Raw genomic sequence first — 25,502 nt, 5'->3', positions numbered from 1 at the left:
TTTATTAAGTGTTGTGCTTTTCAGAAGTATATTCAATGGACATTGTGAGCATATAGACATGGAATGGCCCAGTTGGAATCGTAGCCATGACCATGTCATTGCAAACCCCTATGCTCTAGCAGATGGGTCACACAGGAGCCTACATGTCCCCACGGTCTTTCTCTTCACGTAGAGGACTGACCTCAGAGAGACTGTACAGAGACTTAACATGGTCCTGGTGTTGGTCTTCATTGACAGGCACATTACAGACCTCCTCCAGGGTGATCCTGGGAGTCACCGACGCCTTCAGCCTCTACACCAGGAGAGAGGAATACATTCATATGTCTGTCCATCAACACATCTGTCATGACGTTGCCTGCGTGGGTATAGCAAACCCCATCCCCCTCTCCCTGCCTCCACTCCTTCAACCCATGCTGTGATCACAGAGAGATGTCGTAAATTCCTGAGAATCTCCCCACCACAAACAGTATTAAGACAGAGGGTAAACTTTCAGGACAAAGGAATTCTCTTCCACCTCACAGAACTTGAGGTACGAACATATTTCATATTCCTAGGAATGATCGGTGAAGGTCCAGCTATGAACATGTCCATTTGTCGCCACGTGGGAAACTCACGTGAGACTGTGGGACCACATTACCATACCGCTGTTTATATAATAACCTCAGATATGAGGTTAACATCTGCTTGTTGTATAAGTAAGTGAGTGAGTATGATACTGTTTGTATAATTGTGTAATATGATTTTGAACTGTTTAATGAAGGAAAATACAATTGTATTTGAACTATTTGAACTATTTGGTTGTATTTGAACTAAATCCAAGGACCGCCCCTGAGCCAGTTGGGTCAGAGACCATGGGACCACCCCTCTCTGCTATCTGAATAAAAGCCAACTCTTAAGAAATTACCCCAGACCATGTTTCTCTCAATCACGAGAGGACAAAGGTTTGAGAACAGACTGCTGAATCTTTTAACCATCCCACGTGGTTAAAACTCTTATACGAATCATAACAAGTCTTTGATATTGACTTCTAGTCTGCAGCTAGGAATTCGGTATCATTGAACGCGAAGAAAGACAACCGCCGAAACATCCATTCTCTAACGAATGACACTCTGAACAATCCACAACCGAGACAGAACTTCACTCCAACCAAAACGAACTTCTCTCCAACGACCAAGGCACACACACACTGGACGTAACTATATATATATGGATTGCAATTGTTCCCGAATGAGTGAGCGTTCATGTGTAAGGATTACATTTTACATTACATTTAAGTCATTTAGCAGACGCTCTTATCCAGAGCGACTTACAATTGGATTAGCATGTCAATTGTTATAATTATGGACTCTGTAGTGAATTCTTAGTCGAACGCAACTTTCCCTTTGTCTAACAGCCGCCATGCCGGTTTAGCCCACTAGGGCATATTTTCTCCCATCATTTCATGTAACTATTTTAAGTTTGTTTGTTTTTGCATTTCTGTGAATTAATTAGTTAGTAATAAATAAATGATTTAAGACAATTGATGTATGGATGACTCATAGTGAAGACTGGGTTCGTGCAGATCAGCGATTTACGACGTTTGGAATGAGACTGACTGTCACGACTTCAACCGAGGCAGGCTCTCCTTCCCGTTCGGGTGGCGCTCGGCGGTCGTCGTCACCGGCCTACTAGCTGCCACTGACTCTTTTTCCTCCCCCTCCTTATGTGTTTATTTGTATCACCTGTGTTCAGTTAATTGTTAATTAGTGTGGCTTTATTAGTCAGCCAGCCCGGACGCTTCTTTGTGCGGGATTGTTTCATTGTGGCTTTTGGATTTCGGGAGTGGATGTTATTATTGTGGACTGGGTTTGTTTATCGTGTCGTTGGACCGTTGTGTGTGACACCCAGTACGTCCGTGTTGGACATTGTGTTTGCAAGTTGAGTATTAAAAGACTCAACATATTGAAGCTCTGCTGTTCCTGCGTCTGACTTCGCACCTCCCGACACTCAGATCGTTACAGAATCCCGCACCAATGGAGTCAGCAGGAGCAGCAGCCAACCCTCTCCCATCGATGGAGGAACGGGTTCTCCACCACACCACCGTCCTCCATCGGATCGGATCAGCCATGGACCAGATGATGGAGAGAATGGAGCGATGGGAGAGGAGTGGGCTCCTCTCTCCACCTTCGGCTCCCCTTCCTCAGGACTCTCCATCCCCCGGCTCCAGCGCGCTCCGTCTTACGCTCCCGAGGGATTATGATGGAGCGGCGGCAGGGTGCCAGGGGTTCTTACTCCAGCTGGAGCTATACCTGGCCACTGTTCGCCCCACTCCCTCGGGAGCGGAGAGGGTGAGTGTCCTCGTCTCCTGCCTAACGGGTCGTGCTCTGGAGTGGGCCAACGCAGTCTGGAATGGCCCGGACTCAGCGAAGGAGCACTACCCGGAGTTTACCCGTCGTTTTCGTGCCGTGTTTGACCACCCCCCAGAGGGCCGAGCGGCGGGTGAGAGACTATTTCATCTCAGGCAGGAGAGGAGGAGCGCACAGGATTTCGCGCTGGAGTTCCGGACCTTGGCCGCGGGATCAGGGTGGAACGACAGGGCCCTTATTGACCACTACCGGTGTAGTCTCCGGGAGGACGTCCGCAGGGAGCTAGCGTGTCGGGACATCGCTCTGTCTTTGGATGAGCTTATCGACATGTCCATCCGACTGGACAATCTGCTGGCTGCCCGCGGGCGTTCGGAGAGGGTCCTGTGCGTTCCACCACCCAGCGCCCCGGCTCCCATCCCGATGGAGTTGGGAGGGGCCGCGCCTAGGGGTATCGGAGGAGGAGGCCTCCCCTGCACCAGCTGTGGTCGGAGAGGACACACGGCCGATCGGTGCTGGGGGGGTCTGTCTGGGAGTCGAGATGTCAGGCGGAACGCTTCTCGATCACCCCAGGTGAGTCAGCACCAAACTCACTCAGAATCCCCTGTCGGTCACATGTTTGTCTCAATTTTTTTCCTTGATTTTTTCCCCTCTTCCCAGCATAGGGCACTAGTCGATTCAGGTGCAGCTGGGAACTTTATGGATCGCGGACTCGCCCGAGAGTTGGGCGTTCCGCTCGTGCCGATAGATTCTCCCTTTCCCGTGCACTCCCTAGATAGCCGACCATTAGGGTCAGGGGTGGTCAGGGAGGCCACAGTTCCCCTGGACATGGTGACGCAGGGGAATCATAGGGAACGTATCAGTCTCTTTATTATTGATTCGCCTGCGTTTCCAGTGGTGCTGGGTATTCCCTGGTTGGCCCGGCACAATCCCAGTATTTCGTGGAGACAGGGGGTTCTCCAGGGGTGGTCAGAGGAGTGTTCTGGAAGGTGTCTGGGAGTTTCCATTGGTGCCACGTCGGTGGAGAGTCCAGACCAGGGTTCCACGGTGCGCATTCCCCCCGAGTATGCCGATTTGGCAATCGCTTTCTGTAAAAAGAAAGCGACGAAATTACCACCACATCGACCGGGTAGGGATTGTGCGATAGATCTCCAGGTTAACGCTGCGCTTCCCAAGAGTCACGTGTACCCTTTGTCCCAAGAGGAGACGTTGGCTATGGAGACATATGTCAAGGAGTCTCTGGGACAGGGGTACATTCGGCCCTCCATCTCACCCGTCTCCTCGAGTTTCTTTTTTGTGAAGAAGAAGGAGGGAGGTTTGCGTCCGTGTATTGATTATAGAGGTCTAAATGCCATCACAGTGGGGTTTAGTTACCCACTACCTCTCATCGCTTCGGCGGTGGAATCATTTCACGGAGCGCAGTTCTTTACAAAACTGGACCTCAGGAGCGCGTACAGTCTGGTGCGTATTCGGAAAGGAGACGAGTGGAAAACCGCATTTAGTACCACATCGGGCCACTATGAGTACTGCGTCATGCCGTATGGGTTAAAGAATGCTCCAGCTGTTTTCCAATCCTTTGTAGACGACATTCTCAGGGACCTGCACGTGCAGGGGGTAGTTGTGTATATCGATGACATTCTGATCTACTCAACTACTCAAGCCGCGCATGTATCTCTGGTGCGCAAAGTGCTTGGCAGACTGCTGGAGCATGACCTATACGTCAAGGCTGAGAAGTGTGTGTTCTCCAAACAAGCCGTCTCCTTCCTGGGTTATCGCATTTCCACCTCGGGGGTGGTGGTGGAGAGTGACCGCATAAAGGCCGTGCGTAATTGGCCGACTCCAACCACGGTGAAAGAGGTGCAGCGGTTTTTGGGTTTTGCCAACTACTACCGGAGATTTATCCGGGGTTTTGGTCAGGTAGCGGCTCCCATTACCTCACTGCTAAAGGGGGGTCCGGTGCGGTTGCGGTGGTCAGCGGCGGCGGACGGAGCTTTCAACAGGTTGAAGGCTCTGTTCACGGATGCTCCCGTGTTGGCGCACCCGGATCCCTCTTTAGCATTCATAGTGGAGGTGGACGCGTCCGAGGCTGGGGTGGGTGCCGTGCTATCACAGCGCTCGGGTACGCCACCAAAACTCCGCCCCTGCGCTTTCTTCTCTAGTAAGCTCAGTGCAGCGGAGCGTAACTATGATGTGGGGGATCGGGAGTTGTTAGCGGTGGTCAAGGCTCTGAAGGTGTGGAGACACTGGCTTGAGGGGGCTAAGCACCCTTTTCTCATCTGGACCGACCACCAGAATCTGGAGTATATTCGGGCAGCTCGGAGACTGAACCCGCGTCAGGCAAGGTGGGCCATGTTTTTCACCCGGTTTAGGTTCACGTTGTCCTACAGACCCGGTTCCCAAAACGTAAAGGCTGACGCACTGTCTCGCCTTTACGACACGGAGGATAGGACCACCGAGCCCACTCCCATCATCCCCGCCTCGAGGCTGATAGCGCCAGTGGTATGGGAGGTGGACTCGGACATCGAGCGGGCGTTACGGGCGGAACCCGCGCCTCCTCAGTGCCCGGCGGGCCGTAAGTACGTACCGCTTGGTGTTCGGGACCGACTGATTCGGTGGGCTCATGTCCTACCCTCCTCGGGTCACCCTGGGGTGACGAGGACAGTGGGGAGCCTTCGGGGAAGGTATTGGTGGCCTACCTTAGCTCGGGACGTTAGGGTTTATGTCTCCTCCTGTTCGGTATGCGCTCAGAGTAAGGCTCCTAGGCACCTTCCTAGAGGGAAGTTGCAACCCCTCCCCGTTCCACAACGGCCATGGTCTCATCTGTCCGTGGACTTCCTGACCGATCTTCCCCCTTCTCAGGGAAACACTACGGTTCTGGTAATTGTGGATCGGTTTTCTAAGTCCTGCCGTCTCCTCCCGTTGCCCGGTATCCCTACTGCCCTACAGACTGCGGAAGCCTTATTCACTCACGTCTTCCGGCACTACGGGGTGCCGGAGGACATCGTTTCTGATCGGGGCCCCCAGTTCACGTCCCGAGTATGGAGGGCGTTCATGGAGCGTCTGGGGGTCACGGTCAGCTTGACTTCCGGTTTTCACCCCGAGAGTAATGGGCAGGTGGAGAGAGTGAACCAGGAGGTGGGTAGGTTTCTGCGGTCCTATTGCCAGGACCGGCCAGGGGAGTGGGCGAGATACATTCCCTGGGCCGAGATGGCTCAGAACTCACTACGCCACTCCTCTACTAATGTGTCCCCCTTTCAGTGTGTGTTGGGGTACCAGCCGGTCCTGGCACCATGGCATCCGAGCCAGACTGAGGCTCCTGCGGTGGAGGAGTGGGTACAGCGCTCCAAGGAGACCTGGAGGGCCGTCCAGGAGTCCCTTCAACAAGCCACTAGGAGGCAGAAGAGGAGCGCTGACCGCCACCGCAGTGAGGCTCCCGTGTTTGTACCGGGGGAGAGGGTCTGGCTCTCGACCCGAAACCTACCCCTCCGCTTGCCCTGCCGGAAGCTGAGGCCGCAGTGTGTAGGGCCCTTCAAAGTCCTGAGGAGAATAAACGAGGTGTGTTATCGATTAAAACTCCCTTCCTATTATCGTATTAACCCCTCGTTTCATGTGTCTCTCCTCAGGCCGGTGGTAGCTGGTCCCCTGCAGGACGGTGAGGTGCCGGAGGTCCCTCCCCCCCCTCTGGACATCGAGGGGTCCCCGGCGTACACGATACGGGCCATTCTGGACTCGAGACGCCGGGTGAGGGGCCTGCAGTACCTCGTGGACTGGGAGGGGTACGGTCCGGAGGAGAGGTGCTGGGTACCGGTGGAGGACATTTTGGATCCATCTATGTTAAGGGATTTCCATCGCCTCCATCCGGATCGCCCCGCGCCTCGTCCTCCGGGTCGACCTCGAGGCCGGTGTCGGCGCGCTGCGGGAGCCGCGCGTCAGAGGGGGGGTACTGTCACGACTTCAACCGAGGCAGGCTCTCCTTCCCGTTCGGGTGGCGCTCGGCGGTCGTCGTCACCGGCCTACTAGCTGCCACTGACTCTTTTTCCTCCCCCTCCTTATGTGTTTATTTGTATCACCTGTGTTCAGTTAATTGTTAATTAGTGTGGCTTTATTAGTCAGCCAGCCCGGACGCTTCTTTGTGCGGGATTGTTTCATTGTGGCTTTTGGATTTCGGGAGTGGATGTTATTATTGTGGACTGGGTTTGTTTATCGTGTCGTTGGACCGTTGTGTGTGACACCCAGTACGTCCGTGTTGGACATTGTGTTTGCAAGTTGAGTATTAAAAGACTCAACATATTGAAGCTCTGCTGCTCCTGCGTCTGACTTCGCACCTCCCGACACTCAGATCGTTACACTGACGTAAGGTAGAGTAAATAAATCTTTAATTAGAGGACTATTGATCAGATATGGAAATATCTGAAAGGTTAGATTGGGAAATTATAACCTTGTAATCTAATAACTTTCCCTGGTGCCCTCGAATTCATAGTTAATTAGTTACGTTATTACTCAAGTGATGCGTAATCCCTAATTATAGGAATCTATGATAAAAACTATAAGTCCTCAATTTAACGATACCAAAGACACGACACATCCATCCATCCATTCATCCATCCATGTCATGGATTACTGTGCATTCACATACAAACCTTACCGCTAAGCAAGTGCCTTTCCTTCCAAGAAGCTCATGCATGGCCCCAAGAGGGATCCAGCCAACGGACAGAAAGGTGATGATCCATGCAACACCTTCAGCCCATGCTGGGTACAGATATGTCTTCCCGTAAAGAAGTGGGCTGTGCTGGACCATGGCAGTGACCAATATGGCCTGCAGGTAGTAAAGATTGGTTAGGAAAAGAGTTTACTTTTCAAGGTAAAAAATAATAGCCTTACAGCTGCAGTAGGGTCGGACAGGCTTCCCCTGTAGACTAAGACACCACGGATTCTGTTTTTCATCCCTGGATTGAGGTACGTTTTCCTAGCCATATTTGGCGCCGGATTCACGGTGTCTTAATCTAGACAGCCTGTCCGACCCTAGTGCAGCTGTAAGCAAGCAGGTCGGATCTTCTGGCTAGGGGAAAAATAGCTAAGGTTGAATACATACATTTTTGTTAACAAATATCTTAATCCTAAAGAAAAGTCCACCATAAAAGGTAAGAGACGTACATGTGCAAAATACAGAACCGGGAAACACGGTTAAACTCGCAATACAATGCAGCGTGATTTGTATGTATTTATTTAGAGGGTAGATCAGCTTTAATATTGCAGATATATTATGGCTTCTATCAATATAATTGTCTGCATCATTTCCAATCGGCAGGTACCCTAGTGGTTAGAGCGTTGGACTAGTAGCTGAAAGGTTACAAGATTGAATCCCCGAACTGACAAGGTAGAAATCTGTTGTTCCGCCCCTGAACAAGGCAATTAACCCACTGTTCCTAGGCCGTCATTGAAAATAAGAATTTGTTCTTAACTGACTTGCCTAGTTAAATAAATATATAACCCAATATATTCATTTTTTGTAAATATACACTACCGGTCAATAGTTTTAGAACACCTAATCATTCAAGGCTTTTTCTTTTCTACGTTGTAGAATAATAGTGAAGACATCAAAACTATGAAATAACATGTAGTAACCAAAAAAGTCTAAACATGTAGTAACCAAAAAAGTCTAAACAAATCTAAATATATGTCACGTTCCTGACCTGTTTTCCTTTGTCATGTATTTGTTTTAGTTGGTCAGGGCGTGAGTTGGGTGGGTTGGTCTAGGTTTGATTTTCTATGTTGGGATTTTGTGTTCGGCCTGGTATGATTCTCAATCAGAGACAGCTGTGAATTGTTGTCCCTGATTGAGAATCATACTTGGGCAGCCTGGGTTTCACCTGTGTTTTGTGGGTGTTTGTTCCTGTGTCAGTGTTTGGGCCACACAGGACTGTTTCGGGTTAGTCACGTTCATTGTTTTTTGTATTTTGTAGTGTTTGTTGTTTTTCCATTAAATAATGAATACTTACCAATCCGCATCTTGGTCCGATCCATGCTCCTCCTCGTCTGAGGAGGAGAACGACTACGACAGCCGTTACAGAAACACCCACCATAACAGGACCACGCGGATTGGAGAAGGAAGGCAAGAACAACAGCAGTGGGGAAAAGAGGAATGGACTTGGGAGGAAATCCTAGACGGTAAAGGACCCTGGGCAGAGCCAGTGGAGTGTCGCCGCCCCAAAGCGGAGCTGGAGGCAGCGAAAGCGGAGAGGAGGTTTTATGAGGCGAAAGCAAGGCAGAGCGGCTGGAAGCCCGAGAGGCTCACCCAAAAATGTCTTGGGGGGGGGATAAAGGGGAGTGTGGCGAAGCCGGGTTGGATACCCGAGCCAACTCCCCGGGCTTACCGTGGAGTGAGAGGGCGTCGTACTGGTCAGACACCGTGTTATGCGGTGGAGCGCACGTTGTCCCCAGTACGCGTGCTTAGCCCAGTGCGGGCTATTCCACCTTGCCGCACTGGGAGGGCTAGGTTGGGCATCGAGCCGGGTGCCATGAAGCCGGCCCAACATATCTGGCCTCCAGTACGTCTCCTCGGGCCGGCGTACATGGCACCAGCCTTACAGGTGGTGTCCCCGGTTCGCCTGCATAGCCCAGTGCGGGCTATTCCACCTCGCCGCACTGGCAGGGCTACGGGGACCATTCAACCTGGTAAGGTTGGGGAGGCTCGGTGCTCAAGAGCGCGTGTCCTCCTTCACGGTCCGGTATATCCGGCGCCACCTTCCCGCCCCAGCCCAGTACCTCCAGTTCCAGCACCCCGCACTCGCCTTATGGTGCGTGGCCCCAGCCCAGTACCACCAGTGCCTACACCACGCACCAGGCTTCCAGTGCGTCTCCAGAGCCCTGTTCCTCCTCCACGCACTCTCCCTGTGGTGCGTGTCTCCAGCCCAGTACCACCAGTTCCGGCACCACGCACCAAGCCTCCTGTGCGTCTCCAGAGCCCTGTACGCACTGTTCCTTCTCCCCGCACTCGCCCTGAGGTGCGTGCCCTCAGCCCGGTACCTCCAGTTCCGGTACCACGCACCAGGCCTATAGTGCGCATCGAGAGTCCAGTGTGCCCTGTTCCTGCTCCCTGCACTAGCCTTGAGGTGCGTGTCTCCAGTCCGGTACCACCAGTTCCGGCACCACGCACCAGGCCTACTGTGCGCCTCAGCAGGTCAGAGTCGGCCATCTGCCCAACGGCGCCTGAACTGCCCGTCTGCCCAACGGCGCCTGAACTGCCCGTCTGCCCAACGGCGCCTGAACTGCCCGTCTGCCCAACGCTGTCTGAACTGTCCGTCTGCCAAGCGCCGCATGAACTGCCCGTCTGTATTGAGCCTTCAAAGCCACCCGCCAGCCATGAGCAGCCAGATCCGTCAGCCAGCCATGAGCAGCCAGATCCGTCAGCCAGCCATGAGCCGTCCAGCCAGGATCCAGCCAGGATCCGCCAGAGCCGTCCAGCCAGGATCCGCCAGAGCCAGCCAGCCAGGATCCGCCAGAGCCAGCCAGCCAGGATCCGCCAGCCAGCCAGGATCCGCCAGAGCCAGCCAGCCAGGATCCGCCATCCAGCCAGGATCCGTCCCTCAGTCCGGAGCTGCCCCTTATCCTGGTGCTGCCCCTTATCCTGGTGCTGCCCCTTATCCTGGTGCTGCCCCTTATCCTGGTGCTGCCCCTTATCCTGGTGCTGCCCCTTAGTCAGGTGCTACCCCTCAGTCAGGTGCTACCCCTCAGTCAGGTGCTACCCCTCAGTCAGGTGCTACCCCTCGGTCAGGTGCTACCCCTCAGTCAGGTGCTACCCCTCAGTCTGTTACTGCCCTTTGGAATAGTGGGATTGACATGGAGGGTGAATATTGGGAGGAGGCCACGGAAGCGGGGGTTGACTATGGTGGGGTGGGGACCACGACCAGCGCCAGAGCCGCCACCGTGGACAGACGCCCACCCAGACCCTCCCCTAGACTTTGTGCTGGTGCGCCCGGAGTTCGCACCTTAAGGGGGGGGTTCTGTCACGTTCCTGACCTGTTTTCCTTTGTCATGTATTTGTTTTAGTTGGTCAGGGCGTGAGTTGGGTGGGTTGGTCTAGGTTTGATTTTCTATGTTGGGATTTTGTGTTCGGCCTGGTATGATTCTCAATCAGAGACAGCTGTGAATCGTTGTCCCTGATTGAGAATCATACTTAGGCAGCCTGGGTTTCACCTGTGTTTTGTGGGTGTTTGTTCCTGTGTCAGTGTTTGGGCCACACAGGACTGTTTCGGGTTAGTCACGTTTATTGGTTTTTGTATTTTGTAGTGTTTGTTGTTTTTCCATTAAATAATGAATACTTACCAATCCGCATCTTGGTCCGATCCATGCTCCTCCTCGTCTGAGGAGGAGAACGACTACGACAGCCGTTACAATATATTTTATATTTGAGATTCTTCAAATAGCCAGCCTTTGCCTTGATGACAGCTTTGCACACTTTTGGCATTCTCTCAACCAGCTGCCCGGGATAAGCAACAAGCTCTCACAGTCTCAGAAAAGAGAGCGTTTATCCATGTTTTCCAAACGTCAAACTTCAAAGTTAAGGGTTAAGTTTAGGCACTCATTCTGAATGGTTAAGGTAAGTGTTAAGGTTTGAGATAGGGGTTAAAACAAAACAACATTAAACCAGTGTCCACAAATGAGATCGAACACACAACCTTCTGATCCAGAGTCATGGGATTACGACCATCTGCCACCCCCTTCCACAACCCAAGCCTACTTGCTGGTATTAGCGCTCACTGTTGTCCCTAATGTTCGGTTTTCATGGCATTTCCCGACGTCTTCAAGACATGGATAGATGTCAGATTTCGACATCAAACTTGAACGACCTCCCTAGGATAAGGGCCATGTCACCCACTGCACTGGGTTAGTGCATGAATGAGGATCTTTAACTAGACTCACCACGATCAACAGCGGAGAGACCACCAACCAGCAGGCCTTAAAGAAGACGTTTGGAGGCTTTCCCAGAATCCTTTTCACCATGATAGAGAGCCGCCATACTCCTACAAATCAGCAGGAAGTGTAAAACATTTAAGCAATGATCAGAATGATATTGGCTAAGGTCATTACTTATATATGAAATATATAAAATGTATATGAAATCAATCTTTGAAAGAAAGGTCACATGACGTTTCCATTGGGGACATGTTCAGAAAATACTTCACAAATCTTCTTTGGAAGCAAGAGGACTTGTTTTGGAGAGAAAAATCGATGAATAATGTCAAACATACTACAGGTCATTATTATTCATGGTCAGATGAAGCAAACATATTCATTCATTGTGGAAAAGAGCACCATATAAGCTCTCATTGGAGCACTTACCAAATATCCAGCTTAGAGCAACGACTTCAAATAAAGAAGTGAACATCAGTGTTATGCCAACAGAATAGTCTAACAGCTGGAAGATGTAGACCCCGCCCTGTAAAGACCAAGACCCAAGGGCACAATAGGTTATTTGTTTGAAAAGGATAATGGCACCAAGGTTACACCTCTTGAAACCAGATACACACACACACGCACACACACACACACACACACACACACACACACACACACACACACACACACACACACACACACACACACACACACACACACACACACACACACACACACACATACAAACAGAAATACAAACACACACTCACCTGAGTAATGCAGGGAAGGCCAATCAGGAAGGTCAAGAAGCAGAGTAATAGGGTCACCAGCTCTTTATAGTTCAGCATGAGGAGAATCTTTGGGCCAAAGCTGTCCATAATGAAAGTCCTCATGACCTCCACAAGGGCAAACTATACAGACAAAACACACATTCAACTATACAGACAAAACACATTAAACTTTACAGACAAAACACACAAACTATACAGACAAAACACATTCAACTATACAGACAAAACACACAAACTATACAGACAAAACACACATTCTATAAAGACAAAACACACATTAAACTATAAAGACAAAACACACATTAAATTGTAAAGACAAAACACACAAACTATACAGACAAAACACACATACAACTATACAGACAAAACACATTCAACTATACAGACAAAACACACATTAAACTATACAGACAAAACATACAAACTATACAGACAAAACAGACAAACTATACAGACAAAACACACATTAAACTATACAGACAAAACACACAAACTATACAGACAAAACACACATTAAACTATACAGACAAAACACACAAACTATACAGACAAAACAAACAAACTATACACAATCTATAAAAACAAAACACACGTGAAACTATAGAGACAAAACATACATTAAACTATAAAGACAAGACACACAGTAAACTATACTGGCTATGTGTGTGTGTGTGTGTGTGTGTGTGTGTGTGTGGGGGGGGGTGTGTGTGCTCTGTGTGTTTCTGTGCTGCTACACCTGACTATCCAGGCCGAGACACATCAGCATGAGGAAGAAGAGGAAGGCCCAGAGCTGGGAGACAGGCATGGTGCTGAAGATCTCTGGGTAAACCACAAATGCCAAACCAGGCCCTGGATAAACACACACACACACACACACACACACACACACACACACACACACACACACACACACACACACACACACACACACACACACACACACACACACACACACACACACACACACACACACACACACACACACACACACACAATACACAACATAGTGTCTGTCACTGTGTCTATAACCATGACACGTTCTGTGTTTTCAGTACCTGACAGGTACAGTTCTAGTGTGACAGTTCAGGCAACAACACATTCTAGGCCAGGTATGGCGGTTGCATCATTAAATTACTTCACACTACATCTTGACTTGTCTCTTATGACCTAAAATAACTTCTGGACATCAGAACAGCGATTACTCACCACCAACTGGCAGAAGCTTTTTTTTCCTATAACGAGTCCTACGATCCCGACGTGAACGACATTCTGCTTTCCCGGGAACAGGCCGAAAACCCCGTCATTTGCGTGAAGAGACGACGGAGAAAAAGAGGCCCGAGTAAACCCCCCCTGCCTTCCGTTCTACTAGCTAACGTGCAATCATTGGAAAATAAAATCGACGACCTACGAGGAAGATTAAACTACCAATGGGACATTAAAAACTGTAATATCTTATGATTCACGGAGTCGTGGCTGAACGACGACATTATCAACATACAGCTGGCTGGTTATGCGATGTATCGGCAGGATAGAACAGCGGCGTCTGGTAATACAAGGGGCGGCGGACTATGTATTTTTGTTAATAATAGCTGGTGCACGATATCTAAGGAAGTCTCGAGGTTTTGTTTGCCTGAGGTAGAGTATCTCATGATAAGCTGTAGACCACACTATCTACCTAGAGAGTTTTCAAATGTATTTTTCGTAGCTGTCTACATATCCCACAGACCGATGCTGGCACTGAGACCGCACTCAATGAGCTGTATTCTGCCATAAGCAAATAGGAAAACACTCACCCAGAGGCGGCGCTCCTAGTGGCCAGGGACTTTAATGCAGGGAAACTTAAATCTGTTTTACCAAATTTCTATCAGCATGTTAAATGTGCAACCAGAGGACAAAAAACTCTGGACCACCTTTACTCCACACACAGAGACATGTACAAAGCTCTCCCTCGCCCTCCATTTGGCTATTCTGACCATAATTCTATCCTCCTGATTCCTGCTGACAAGCACAAATTAAAGCAGGAAGCACCAGTGACTCAGTCAATAAAAAAGTGGTCAGATGAAGCAGATGCTAAGCTACAGGACTGTTTTGCTAGCACAGACTGGAATATGTCTGGGATTCTTCCTATGGCATTGAGGAGTACACCACATCAGTCATTGTCAGTGCATCGATGACGTCATCCCCACAGTGACCGTACGTACATACCCCAACCAGAAGCCATGGATTACAGGCAACATCCGCATCGAGCTAAAGGGTAGAGCTGCCACTTTCAAGGAGCGGGACTCTAACCCGGAAGCTTATAAGAAATCCCGCTATGCCCTTTGACGAACCATCAAACAGGCAAAGTGTCAATACAGGACTAAGATCGAATCGTACTACACCTGCTCTGACGCTCGTTGGATGTGGCAGGGCTTGCAAACCATTACAGACTACAAAGGGAAGCACAGCCGAGAGCTGCCCAGTGACACGAGCCTACCAGATGAGCTAAACTACTTCTATGCTCACTTCGAGGCAAATAACACTAAAACATGCATGAGAGCACCAGCTGTTCCGGACAACTGTGTGATCACGCTCTCCGCAGCCGATGTGATTAAGACCTTTAAACAGGTCAACATTCACAAGGCCGCAGGGCCAGATGGATTACCAGGACGTGTACTCTGAGCATGCGCTGACCAACTGGCAAGTGTCTTCACTGACATTTTCAACCTCTCCCTTTCCGGGTCTGTAATACCAACATGTTTTAAGCAAACCCTGTGCTGTGCCCAAGAACACTAAGATAACCTACCTAAATGACTACCGACCCGTAGCACTCACGTCTGTAGCCATGAAGTGCTTTAAAAGGGTGGTCATTGCTCACATCAACACCATTACCCCAGAAACCCTACACCCACTCCAATTTGCTTACCGCCCTAACAGATCCACAGATCCACACTGCCCTTTCCCACCTGGACAAAAGGAACACCTATGTGAGAATGCTATTAATTGACTACAGCTCAGCTTTCAACATCATAGTGCCCTCAAAGCTCATCAATAAGCTAAGGACCCTGGGACTAAACACCTCACTCTGCAACCGGATCCTGGACTTCCTGACAGGCCGCCCCCAGGTGGTAAGGGTAAGTAACAACACATCCGCCACGCTGATCCTCAACAAAGGGGCCCCTCAGGGGTGTGCGCTCAGCCCCCTCCTGTACTCCCTGTTCACTCATGACTGCACGGCCAGGCACGACTCCAACACCATCATTAAGTATACCAATGACACAACAGTGGTAGGCCTGATCACTGACAACGACGAGACAGCCTATAGGGAGGAGGTCAGAGACCTGGCTGTGTGGTGCCAGGACAACAACCTCTCCCTCAACATTATCAAGACAAAGGAGATGATTGTGGACTACAGGAAAAGGAGGCCTGACCACTCCCCCATTCTCATGGGGGGGGCTGTAGTGGAGCAGGTTGAGAGCTTCAAGTTCCTTGGTGTCCACATCACCAACAAACGAACATGGTCCAAGCACACCAAGACAGTCATGAAGAGGGCATGACAAAACATATTCCCTCGCAAGAGACTGAAAAGATTTGGCATCGGTCCTCAGATCCTCAAAAGGTTCTACAGCTGCACCATCGAGAGCATCCTGACGGGTTGCATCACTGCCTGGTATGGCAACTGCTCGGCCTCCGACCGCAAGGCACTGTGTAGGGTAGTGCGTACGGCCCAGTACATCACTGGGGCCAAGCCTCCTGCCATCCAGGACCTCTATACCAGGCGGTGTCAGAGGAAGGCCCTAAAATAATTCCAGCCACCCTAGTCATAGACTGTTCTCTCTGCTACCTCACGGCAAGCGGTACCGGAGCGCCAAGTCTAGGTCCAAGAGGCTTCTAAACAGCTTCTACCCCCAAGCCAGTAGACTCCTGAACATCTAATCAAATGGCTACCCAGACAATTTGCATTGCCCCCCACACTATTTTCCACCGCTGCTACTCTCTGTTATTATCTATGCATAGGAACTTCAATAACTCTACCTACATGTACACTACCGTTCAAAAGTTTGGGGTCACTTAGAAATGGCCTTGTTTTTGAAAGAAAAGCACAGTGAAGAGTCAACTCCGGGATGCTGGCCTTCTAGGCAGAGTTGCAAAGAAAAAGCCATATATCAGACTAGCCAATAAAAAGAAAAGATTAAGATGGGCAAAAGAACAGAGACACTGGACAGAGGAACTCTGCCTGGAAGGCCAGCATCCCGGAGTTGCCTCTTCGCTGTTGACATTGAGACTGGTGTTTTGCGGGTAGAATTTAATGAAGCTGCCAGTTGAGGACTTGTGAGATGTCTGTTTCTTAAACTAGACACTCTAATGTACTTGTTCTACTCCGTTTCTTGGCAATTTCTCACATGTAATAGCCTTCATTTCTCAGATCAAGAATAGACTGATGAGTTTCACAAGAAAGGTCTTTGTTTCTGGCCATTTTGAGCCTGTAATCGAACCCACAAATGCCAGTGCTCCAGATACTCAACTAGTCTAAAGAAGGTCAATTTTATTGCTTCTTTAATCAGCACAAGAGTTTTCAGCTGTGCTAACATAATTGCAAAAGGGTTTTCTAATCATCAATTAGCCTTTAGCCTAAAATGATAAACTTGGATTAGCTAACGCAACGTGCCATTGGAACACAGGAGTGATGATTGCTGATAATGGGCCTCTGTACGCCTATGTAGATATTCCATTAAAAATCAGCCGTTTCCAGCTACAATGGTCATTTACAACATTAAAAATGTCTACACTGTATTTCTGACCAATTTTATGTTATTTTAATGAAGAAAAAAAAAATATATATTTCAAAAACAAGGACATTTCTAAGTGACCCCAAACTTGTGAATGTTAGTGTACATATTACCTCAATTATCTCGACTAACCGGTGCCCCCGCACATTGACTCTGTACCGGTACCCTGTATATAGTCTCGCTATTGTTATTTTACTGCTGCTCTTTAACTACTTTTATTTCTTATTGTTATTCATATTTTTTCAACCTCATTGTTGGTTAGGGGCTTGTAAGTATAGAACCTGTTCATTCTTATTATTCTTATTTGCCTTCTGCTGCCACCTGTAGGACCAAACCTATAAAAGCTACCAACAACAAAACAACTTTGAAACGTCCAGGCTGAACGTCTGCAGTTTGCTTAAAAAAATACATTATTTTCCAATTGTTTCATTATGAATAGAACTATTATTTGTTTGTTCCGTTCAACTGTTCCGACCAGCAAAATAAAATTCTGTCAAAGATTTTCAGCTGGCATGCAGACACTGGAAGAAGTTTCTGATTGACAGAGGGACGGCTTTGATGTACAACAGCTAAAAATTCTCCGAATGTAAATTAAAGTTTTAACCAGTTCTCACGCTTTTAAGATAACAGTTCTGTTTCCGGAACAGTATAGATCAGTTGTGTTCCCGCTTCCAATTCTGTTCATTGAAAATGTTTTTTCTTCTTCTGGTTTTCTGTTCTGTTCCCTGAACTGGTTCCAACCCCTGGATACTACTAATACTTTTCACCCTACAACCACATTTTCATCAATTCCAAAGAATTCCATTGGCCTTAAACTTGAATGGGAAAGATTCCAGTCGTAACTAGTCTTCCCACCGTTGCAGCTCGAAACGCCATTCAAACTTTAAAACGTGCAGACCAGTCTGGAATAGATTGCTTGTATACAACTTTTTGATACCATTTATACAATTTGTACTTTTTGGCCACTGCTCTTGAACCGTTAAAGCTACCAACACCAAAACAACTTTAAAACGTGCAGGCTGACACTGGTGCTTGAAAAACATACTTTTTTACACTACAAACATATTTGCATAAATCCCAATGCATTTCAATGGCCATAAACTGGAATGGGAAAAACCCTATTACTACCATTACTACTGCTGTCTCTACCACTACTGCTACTATTTCAAAACCATAAATACTCCAAGACTACCAAGCACATCACATTTACTTCAGACTAGCAGGCACACCACATTTACTTCAGACTAGCAAGCACACCACATTTACTTCAGACTAGCAACACACCACATTTACTTCAAGACTAGCAGGCACACCACATTTATTCAGACTAGCAACACACCACATTTACTTCAAGACTAGCAGGCACACCACATTTACTTCAGACTAGCAGGCACACCACATTTACTTCAGACTAGCAAGCACACCACATTTACTTCAGACTAGCAAGCACACCACATTTACTTCAGACTAGCAAGCACACCACATTTACTTCAGACTAGCAACACATCACATTTACTTAAGACTAGCAAGCAGACTAGCAGGCACACCACATTTACTTCAGACTAGCAAGCACACCATATTTACTTCAGACTAGCAACACACCTCATTTACTTCAGACTAGCAACACATCACATTTACTTAAGACTAGCAAGCAGACTAGCAGGCACACCACATTTACTTCAGACTAGCAAGCACACCACATTTACTTTCATTTTCTAGATACTATTTCTATTGGATTACGTCAAGGAATACTTTGTGATAATTCAGTATAATTTGTTGTTCATTTAAAGTGGGACAAGTTCTCTTTAGCATCTACATTCAGTTTTCACAATCTGTACATAACCCCTGTTTAGCTCTGGTCAAGGGTGTTACGTGAGGCTTGCTGATGCTGAGCATTCTTCAACAAAACAAGCAAAAGGACAATATAGGAATAAGGGGGAATCATACTACACAGGCTCCGACTCCCTCCACATGTGGCAGGGGCTACAGTCCATTACGGATTACAAAGGAAGACCCAGCCATGATCTGCCCAACGATGCCTCTCTACCAGATGAACTCAATGCATTTTATGCACGCTTCGACAATAACAACACCGTGCCGGGTGTGAGGGCCCCCACCAACCCAGAGGACTTGGTGATCTCTGTCTCTGAGGCCAACGTGAGTAAGGTCTTTAATCAGGTAAACACTCGCAAGACGGTATTCCAGTATTCCAGGCATATTCACTGTCATTTTCAACCTCTCCTTGTCCCAGTCTGTAATCCTCACGTCTTTAACTGACCACCATTATTCCTCTTCCAAATAACTTTAACACCGTACCCAAACCAGACGCGCGCGTGCGCCATCGTGGCCAAGTTGATTTTGTCCCCCCACACCAAACGCGATCACGACACGCAGGTTGAAATATCAAAACAAACTCTGAACCAATTATATTAATTTGGGGACAGGTCGAAAAGCATGAAATATTTATGCCAATTTAGCTAGCTAGCTTGCAGTTGCTAGCTAATTTGTCCTATTTAGCTAGCTTGCTGTTGCTAGATAATTTGTCCTGTGATATAAACGTTGACTTGTTATTTTACCTGAAATGCACAAAGTCCCCTACTCCGACATTTAATCCACACATAAAATGGTCAACCGAATCGTTTCTAGTCATCTCTCCTCTTTCCAGGTTTTTTCTTCTTTGGACTTTATATGGTGATTAGCATCTAACTTTCATAGTATTACCACGACGACCGACGAACCGTCTTTCAATCACCAACGTGGGTATAACCAATGAGAGATGGCATGTGGGTATCTGCTTCTATAAACCAATGAGGAGATGGGAGAGACAGGACTTGCACAGCGCTCAGCGTCACAAATAGAACTGACTTCTATTTTAGCGCTTGGCAACGCAGACGCTCGTTGGCGTGCGCAAGTAGTGTGGGTGCAACAATTGAATAACAAGTATGTGTACAATTATTTTGCAACTCTTGGGCACGCAACGCATGCTGTGTGGTCAGCATGTAAGGCTTCATTCCACAATGACTGCTGTCCTGTAGCAGTCACATCTGTAATCATGAAGTGGTTTGAAAGGCTGGTTATGGCACACACCCTAGACCCACTCCAATTTGCATACCGCCCCAACAGATACATAGACGATGCAAACTCAATTGCACTCCACACTGCCCTCACCCACCTAGATAAGAGGAATACCTATGTAAGAATGCTGTTCATTGATTACAGCTCAGCGTTCAACAACATTGTCCCCTCCAAGCTCTTCACCAAGTTTAGGGCCCTGGGACTAAACACCCCCCTCTGCAACTGGATCCTGGACTTCCTGACAGGCCGACCCCAGGTGCGTGAGGGTAGGGAACATCACCTCAGCCCCCTCCTGTAATCCCTGTTCACCCACGACTGCGTGGCCATGCACGACTCCAACACCATCATCAAGTTTGCTGACGACACGCCGGTGGTAGGCCTGATCACCAACAATGAGACAGCCTACAGGGCGGAGGTCAGTGACCTGGCAGTGTGGTGCCAGGATCACAAACTCTCCTTCAACCTCAGTAAAACCAAGGAGCTGATCATGGATTACCGGACACGAGGGGGCGAGCATGCCCCCATCCACATCGACGAGGCTGCAGTGGAGCGGGTCGAGAGCTTCAAGTTCCTCTGTGTCCAAATCACTAGGGATTTAACATGGTCCACACGCAGGCGGACAGTCGTAAAAAGGGTGCGACAGTGCCTCTTACCCCTCAGGAGGTTGAAAAGGTTTGGCACGGGCCCTCAAATCCTCAAACATTTCTACAGCTGCACCATTGAGAGCACCTTGACTAGCTGAACCACTGCTTGGTATCGCTCTCGATCGCATGGCGCTACAGAGGGTGGTGCAGACTGCCCAGCTCCCTGCCATCCAGGTCTTCTATATCAGGCGGTGTGAAAGGTCCGTAAAATTATTAAAGACTCCAGCCACCCAAGCCATAGGCCATTTTCTCTACTTCTGCACAACAAGTGGTACCGGTGCATCAAGTCTGACATCAACAGGCCCCTGAACAACTTCTATCCCCAAGCCAAATAAATAGCTAACAAAATGGCTACACAGACTATCTGAGTTGACCCTTTTGTTTATTTTTATTCTTGCGCTGTCTCTATGCACACTCACAGGACTCTATACACTCACTCACACACACTGACTCTCCAACACACACACACACACCACACACACACACACACACACACTTAATTTGCTCACACATAACACACACACACATTTAAACAGACTCTACACAAATGCACACACACACTCACATACATTCATCATAGACGTTGCTGCTACTCTGTTAATCATATATCCTATATCCCTCTATCACTCCAGTATCCCTACACATTGTAAATATGGTATTAGAACTGACCCTGTATGTAGCTTCTTACTTTCTCGTGAACTTCTTATTTCTCGTGTGTTTTTGTTTTACCTTGTTCTTTTTAGTAATACATTGTTATTGATTACTAGTTGGGATTGTTGGGATTGTTGGGATTAGAGCTAGCAAGCAAGGCATTTCACTGTACTTGTGTACGTGACATTAAAACTTGAAAAAGATGCCTGTTGAAAAAGGCTCAGCATCAGCAAACCACATGTAATGTACTTGACTGGAGCTAAGTCCTCCCGAACAGTACCTCCAACAGTCAGTAACGCCCTGGACCAGAGCTAAGTCCCCCTGAACAGTACCTCCAACAGGCAGTAACGCCCTGGACTAGAGCTAAGTCCTACCGAACAGTACCTCCAACAGTCAGTAACGCCCTGGACCAGAGCTAAGTCCCCCTGAACAGTACCTCCAACAGGCAGTAACGCCCTGGACTAGAGCTAAGTCCTCCCGAACAGTACCTCCAACAGTCAGTAATGCCCTGGACCAGAGCTAAGTCCCCCTGAACAGTACCTCCAACAGGCAGTAACGCCCTGGACTAGAGCTAAGTCCTCCCGAACAGTACCTCCAACAGTCAGTAACGCCCTGGACCAGAGCTGTCCCCCTGAACAGTACCTCCAACAGGCAGTAACGCCCTGGACTAGAGCTAAGTCCTCCCGAACAGTACCTCCAACAGTCAGTAACGCCCTGGACCAGAGCTAAGTCCCCCTGAACAGTACCTCCAACAGTCAGTAACGCCCTGGACCAGAGCTAAGTCCTCCTGAACAGTACCTTCAACAGTCAGTAACGCCCTGGACCAGAGCTAAGTCCTCCTGAACAGTACCTCCAACAGTCAGTAACGCCCTGGACCAGAGCTAAGTCCTCCTGAACAGTACCTCCAACAGCCAGTAACACCCTGGACCAGAGCTAAGTCCTCCTGAACAGTACCTCCAACAGTCAGTAACGCCCTGGACCAGAGCTAAGTCCTCCTGGACAGTACCTCCAACAGCCAGTAACGCCCTGGACCAGAGCTAAGTCCTCCTGAACAGTACCTCCAACAGCCAGTTGCTCCACTTGGAGGTGGCGCACATGTGCCATGTAGCCGATGCCAGAGAACATGACGTAGCCAGCAAAAATACTGGTGGCAGAGTTCGCCAAAGTGACAATCATTGCATCCCTGCCGCACACAAAAGATAATGATGAGTTCATTGTTTACGTTTATGAAGTAATTTTTTTAACATAATTCCGATGAAATCCATAGTTCTGTAGAAGTCCAACACTAGCACCACACCAGGAGGCAGTCAGTTTGTATGGGGCCAAATACTGTATATCTGTGTGTTTGTTAGCAATGGCAGTGCAATGTGCAAAATGTCACACGTTAAAAAAAGAGTGCTTTCTGCAGGCTACCTGAGGATGTTATTGTTGAGCTTGTTGTGGCTGGCCATAGACAGTAAGCAGCCAAATCCAACGCCTATTGAGTAGAAGATCTGAGCAGTAGCATCAATCCATACCTGTCAAAAATATCACCTTATTGTCCATTAACTTGCAGAGAATGGACATTTGTCTTTATGCTTATGCCCCCTGAGACACACACACATTGGAAGCAATGGGCCAGCCCCAGTGCAGTGCCCCAGGAGCTAGTTGTATCAACAGTATAAAGAAGCAAACGCTTGACAGTTACTTTTTTACAATAGGAGCTGGTTAAACATTGTTTTCTCTAGACAAATAAAAACACCACTGCCTGGAAGCATGAAACAATGAGCGGGCATTCCTGAGGTCAAACGGTCCTCTAACACTTCCCACATAATGACTCAAGCATGGGTAGATACAGTGTTATAGACTAACAAAGTAATTATTTTATGGGAGCAAGACCTGCAAACTGACTAAGAAAATCAGTGTAGGGAAATCTAACCAAGATCATCACAACGTGTCTATGTCATTAATTCAAGAATAAGATCACTTCTTCAAGTCGAAGTCGAGTCAAAGTTTATAAGTGCTTTGACCCACTCACGTGTATCTCTCCCAGTTTGTTCCATTTGGGTGTCAGGAAGAATAGGATGCCATCCAGGGCTCCTGGTAGTCGGACATTGTTGAACAGAAGAGCCAGAAGGACCACATATGGAAACAGTGCTGTGAAGTACACCACCTGTGGATGGACGCGTACACACACACACACACACACACACACACACACACACACACACACACACACACACACACACACACACACACACACACACACACACACACACACACACACACACACACACACACACACACACACACACACACACACACACACACACACACACACACACACACACACACACATGTTGAGTGTGTGGAGTGATTCGAGTGTCACACCGCAATAGTTCTCCCCGACACTCATCATTAGTAGAGCAGAATCACTTTGATGAAGTGCTCTGTTGGGTATCTAATGTCTTTAACAATAGTCAGGAGGGATGGACAACTTTGCCAGTGGATCTGATCCCCTTGAAGACACAGAAGAATAGGATGACCCAGATCAGCAGGAGAATTCCGACCAGCTCCCATCGCAGGTGGCCCACAGTCTCAATCCCCTCAGTGATTTCCAGGAGCCTATGGCTAAGCACACACAGTATTTAAGTGTAATGATGCTACATGCTTGGTGAATAAAAACAACTAGGGAGATGTCTGTGTTGTGAATTTGGTTAAACCAACATCACAGCTTGAAGTAACATTGAATGAGAATGGTTAAAATGTTACTGTAACATGTAAACCTACTCAAAGAATTGTTTAGTGGCGGACTGCAGGTGGGTGGTGGTGTTTTCCATGAAGCTGGAACAGTTCTCTGGAATGTTCCAGGTGGCATTACAGAGCTGCCATGGTAACGGGGCTGTGAAGGAGTGGAAGAGGTAGTACAGAACCCAGGTCAGGACTGTGTTGTTGTAGGAGGCCACGATGAAGGACAGCATCACCATAGCCACACCCACACCTGGAGATCAACAACAAACATGGAATAAACATAGCATAGGTTAAAGGTCAAATAAAATGAAAAATGATACAGGCTCTAGTATTCTGTTACTTGTGGTCTCTCTTGATATAAAACTGACTTCATAATACTGGTCAATTATATCTTGTAATGTATGATCTTCCCTTTTTTGAGGCAAAAGTTATCCCACCTTTCATTAGAGGACAGATGTTGATGAACGCCTCAACAGGTCCTTTTTTTGTGTACTGCCCCACTGTAAACTCCATGAACACCAGTGGGATGGCACACAGACACATCATGGTAAGATAGGGAACGAGGAATGCACCTGAGGAGAGGAGATGGTAATTAGATGTAGAAATCAATGATAAAACATTTAATCTAATAATAGTCTATTAAAACTAGTATAAGAGCTCCAAGGTAATGTTGTACCCCAAAGCATACTTTTCCATGAACTGACCTCCACCACCGCTGAAGCAGACATATGGAAAGCGCCAGACATTTCCAATTCCGACTGCATAGCCTACTGAAGAAAGGATGAACTCTGCACGATTGGCCCATGTCTCTCTTTCTCTTGGTAGTCTGTCCATCGTCTGAGAAAGGTTTGACCCCAACAACCAACAGAGACTCCTCTCCACAGATTTATAATATTTTAATCTTTCGCCAAAAATGTATGATTTACAGGAAAATGTGTTGGAAAGGGGAGAGGGATGTCTTCCATTTTCTGTGAGAAAAAAAAATTATAACAAAAAAATGAATGATTTACAGAAGATTAACTGGCGGCTACAGAATACAAATGTGCCCATGCCTAGAATGGTCATTCATAGATTGATTCTGATTTTGATGTTGTCACAAAATGTTGAGGTTGCCTCATGACTACATGCTCTAAGTCATATCTTGTGTTTGTGTTGGGACAGACTGTAAGTTCAAGTTTAACAGACTGTTTACACTCCAACTGGACTGACCCAAGGAGTTTGCCTACCTTCTATGCAAATGTGTAAACCGGCTAAAACAAACTGGAGTGAAAACACATAGTACATGGATATATGAATTAGAATCATCTCTATAAACATTTCAAGCTCAAGGGCTTAGTCTTCTCAACAACGTGCAATCACTGTACGTCATCAGAATATACCGTACATTACAGACTTTAATCCTGATGAAAGTTTAGGTAATACAAAAATATCACCAATACAATATGACGAGATTCAGACACTTAGTACTGCAAGGCACTTAGAGAGATGAAATATGAGAATCCTGAACTCCGTTCCAAATGGCACACTATTCCCTACATAATGCACTACTTTTGACTATGACCCTATGGGCCCTGGTCAAAAGTAGTGCATTATAAAGGAAAT

General features: G+C 47.8%; 1 protein-coding gene across 1 annotated transcript; it reads right to left on the bottom strand.

Annotated features, from left to right (window-relative positions):
* On the bottom strand, positions 1-24,734 carry LOC139554349 (sodium- and chloride-dependent GABA transporter 1-like). The gene is made up of 13 exons (XM_071367102.1): positions 24,605-24,734; positions 24,338-24,472; positions 23,940-24,150; positions 23,648-23,780; positions 23,188-23,322; positions 22,584-22,687; positions 22,229-22,353; positions 12,768-12,880; positions 12,011-12,151; positions 11,685-11,781; positions 11,265-11,365; positions 6,988-7,158; positions 1-292 (listed from the first exon to the last, which is right to left on the bottom strand). Exons 1-13 carry the CDS (start codon positions 24,732-24,734, stop codon positions 140-142), a joined length of 1,749 nt encoding a protein of 582 aa, XP_071223203.1. The 3' UTR covers positions 1-139.
* Positions 24,735-25,502: the final 768 nt, after the last annotated feature.

Source organism: Salvelinus alpinus, chromosome 26, assembly GCF_045679555.1.
Source record: "Salvelinus alpinus chromosome 26, SLU_Salpinus.1, whole genome shotgun sequence".
Taxonomy (NCBI): domain Eukaryota; kingdom Metazoa; phylum Chordata; class Actinopteri; order Salmoniformes; family Salmonidae; genus Salvelinus; species Salvelinus alpinus.
The sequence above is the reverse complement of the archived record's forward strand: the minus strand, read 5'-3'. Positions and strand labels throughout refer to the sequence as shown.

Coding starts and splice junctions, on each gene's coding strand:
- LOC139554349 (XM_071367102.1), bottom strand. CDS start 24,734: ATGGACAGACTACCAAGAGAAAGAGAGACATGGGCCAATCGTGCAGAG. Junction 24,473..24,604: donor CTGCTTCAGCGGTGGTGGAG/GTCAGTTCATGG, acceptor TCCTCTCCTCAG/GTGCATTCCTCGTTCCCTAT. Junction 7,159..11,264: donor TCTCTCCGCTGTTGATCGTG/GTGAGTCTAGTT, acceptor TACTACCTGCAG/GCCATATTGGTCACTGCCAT.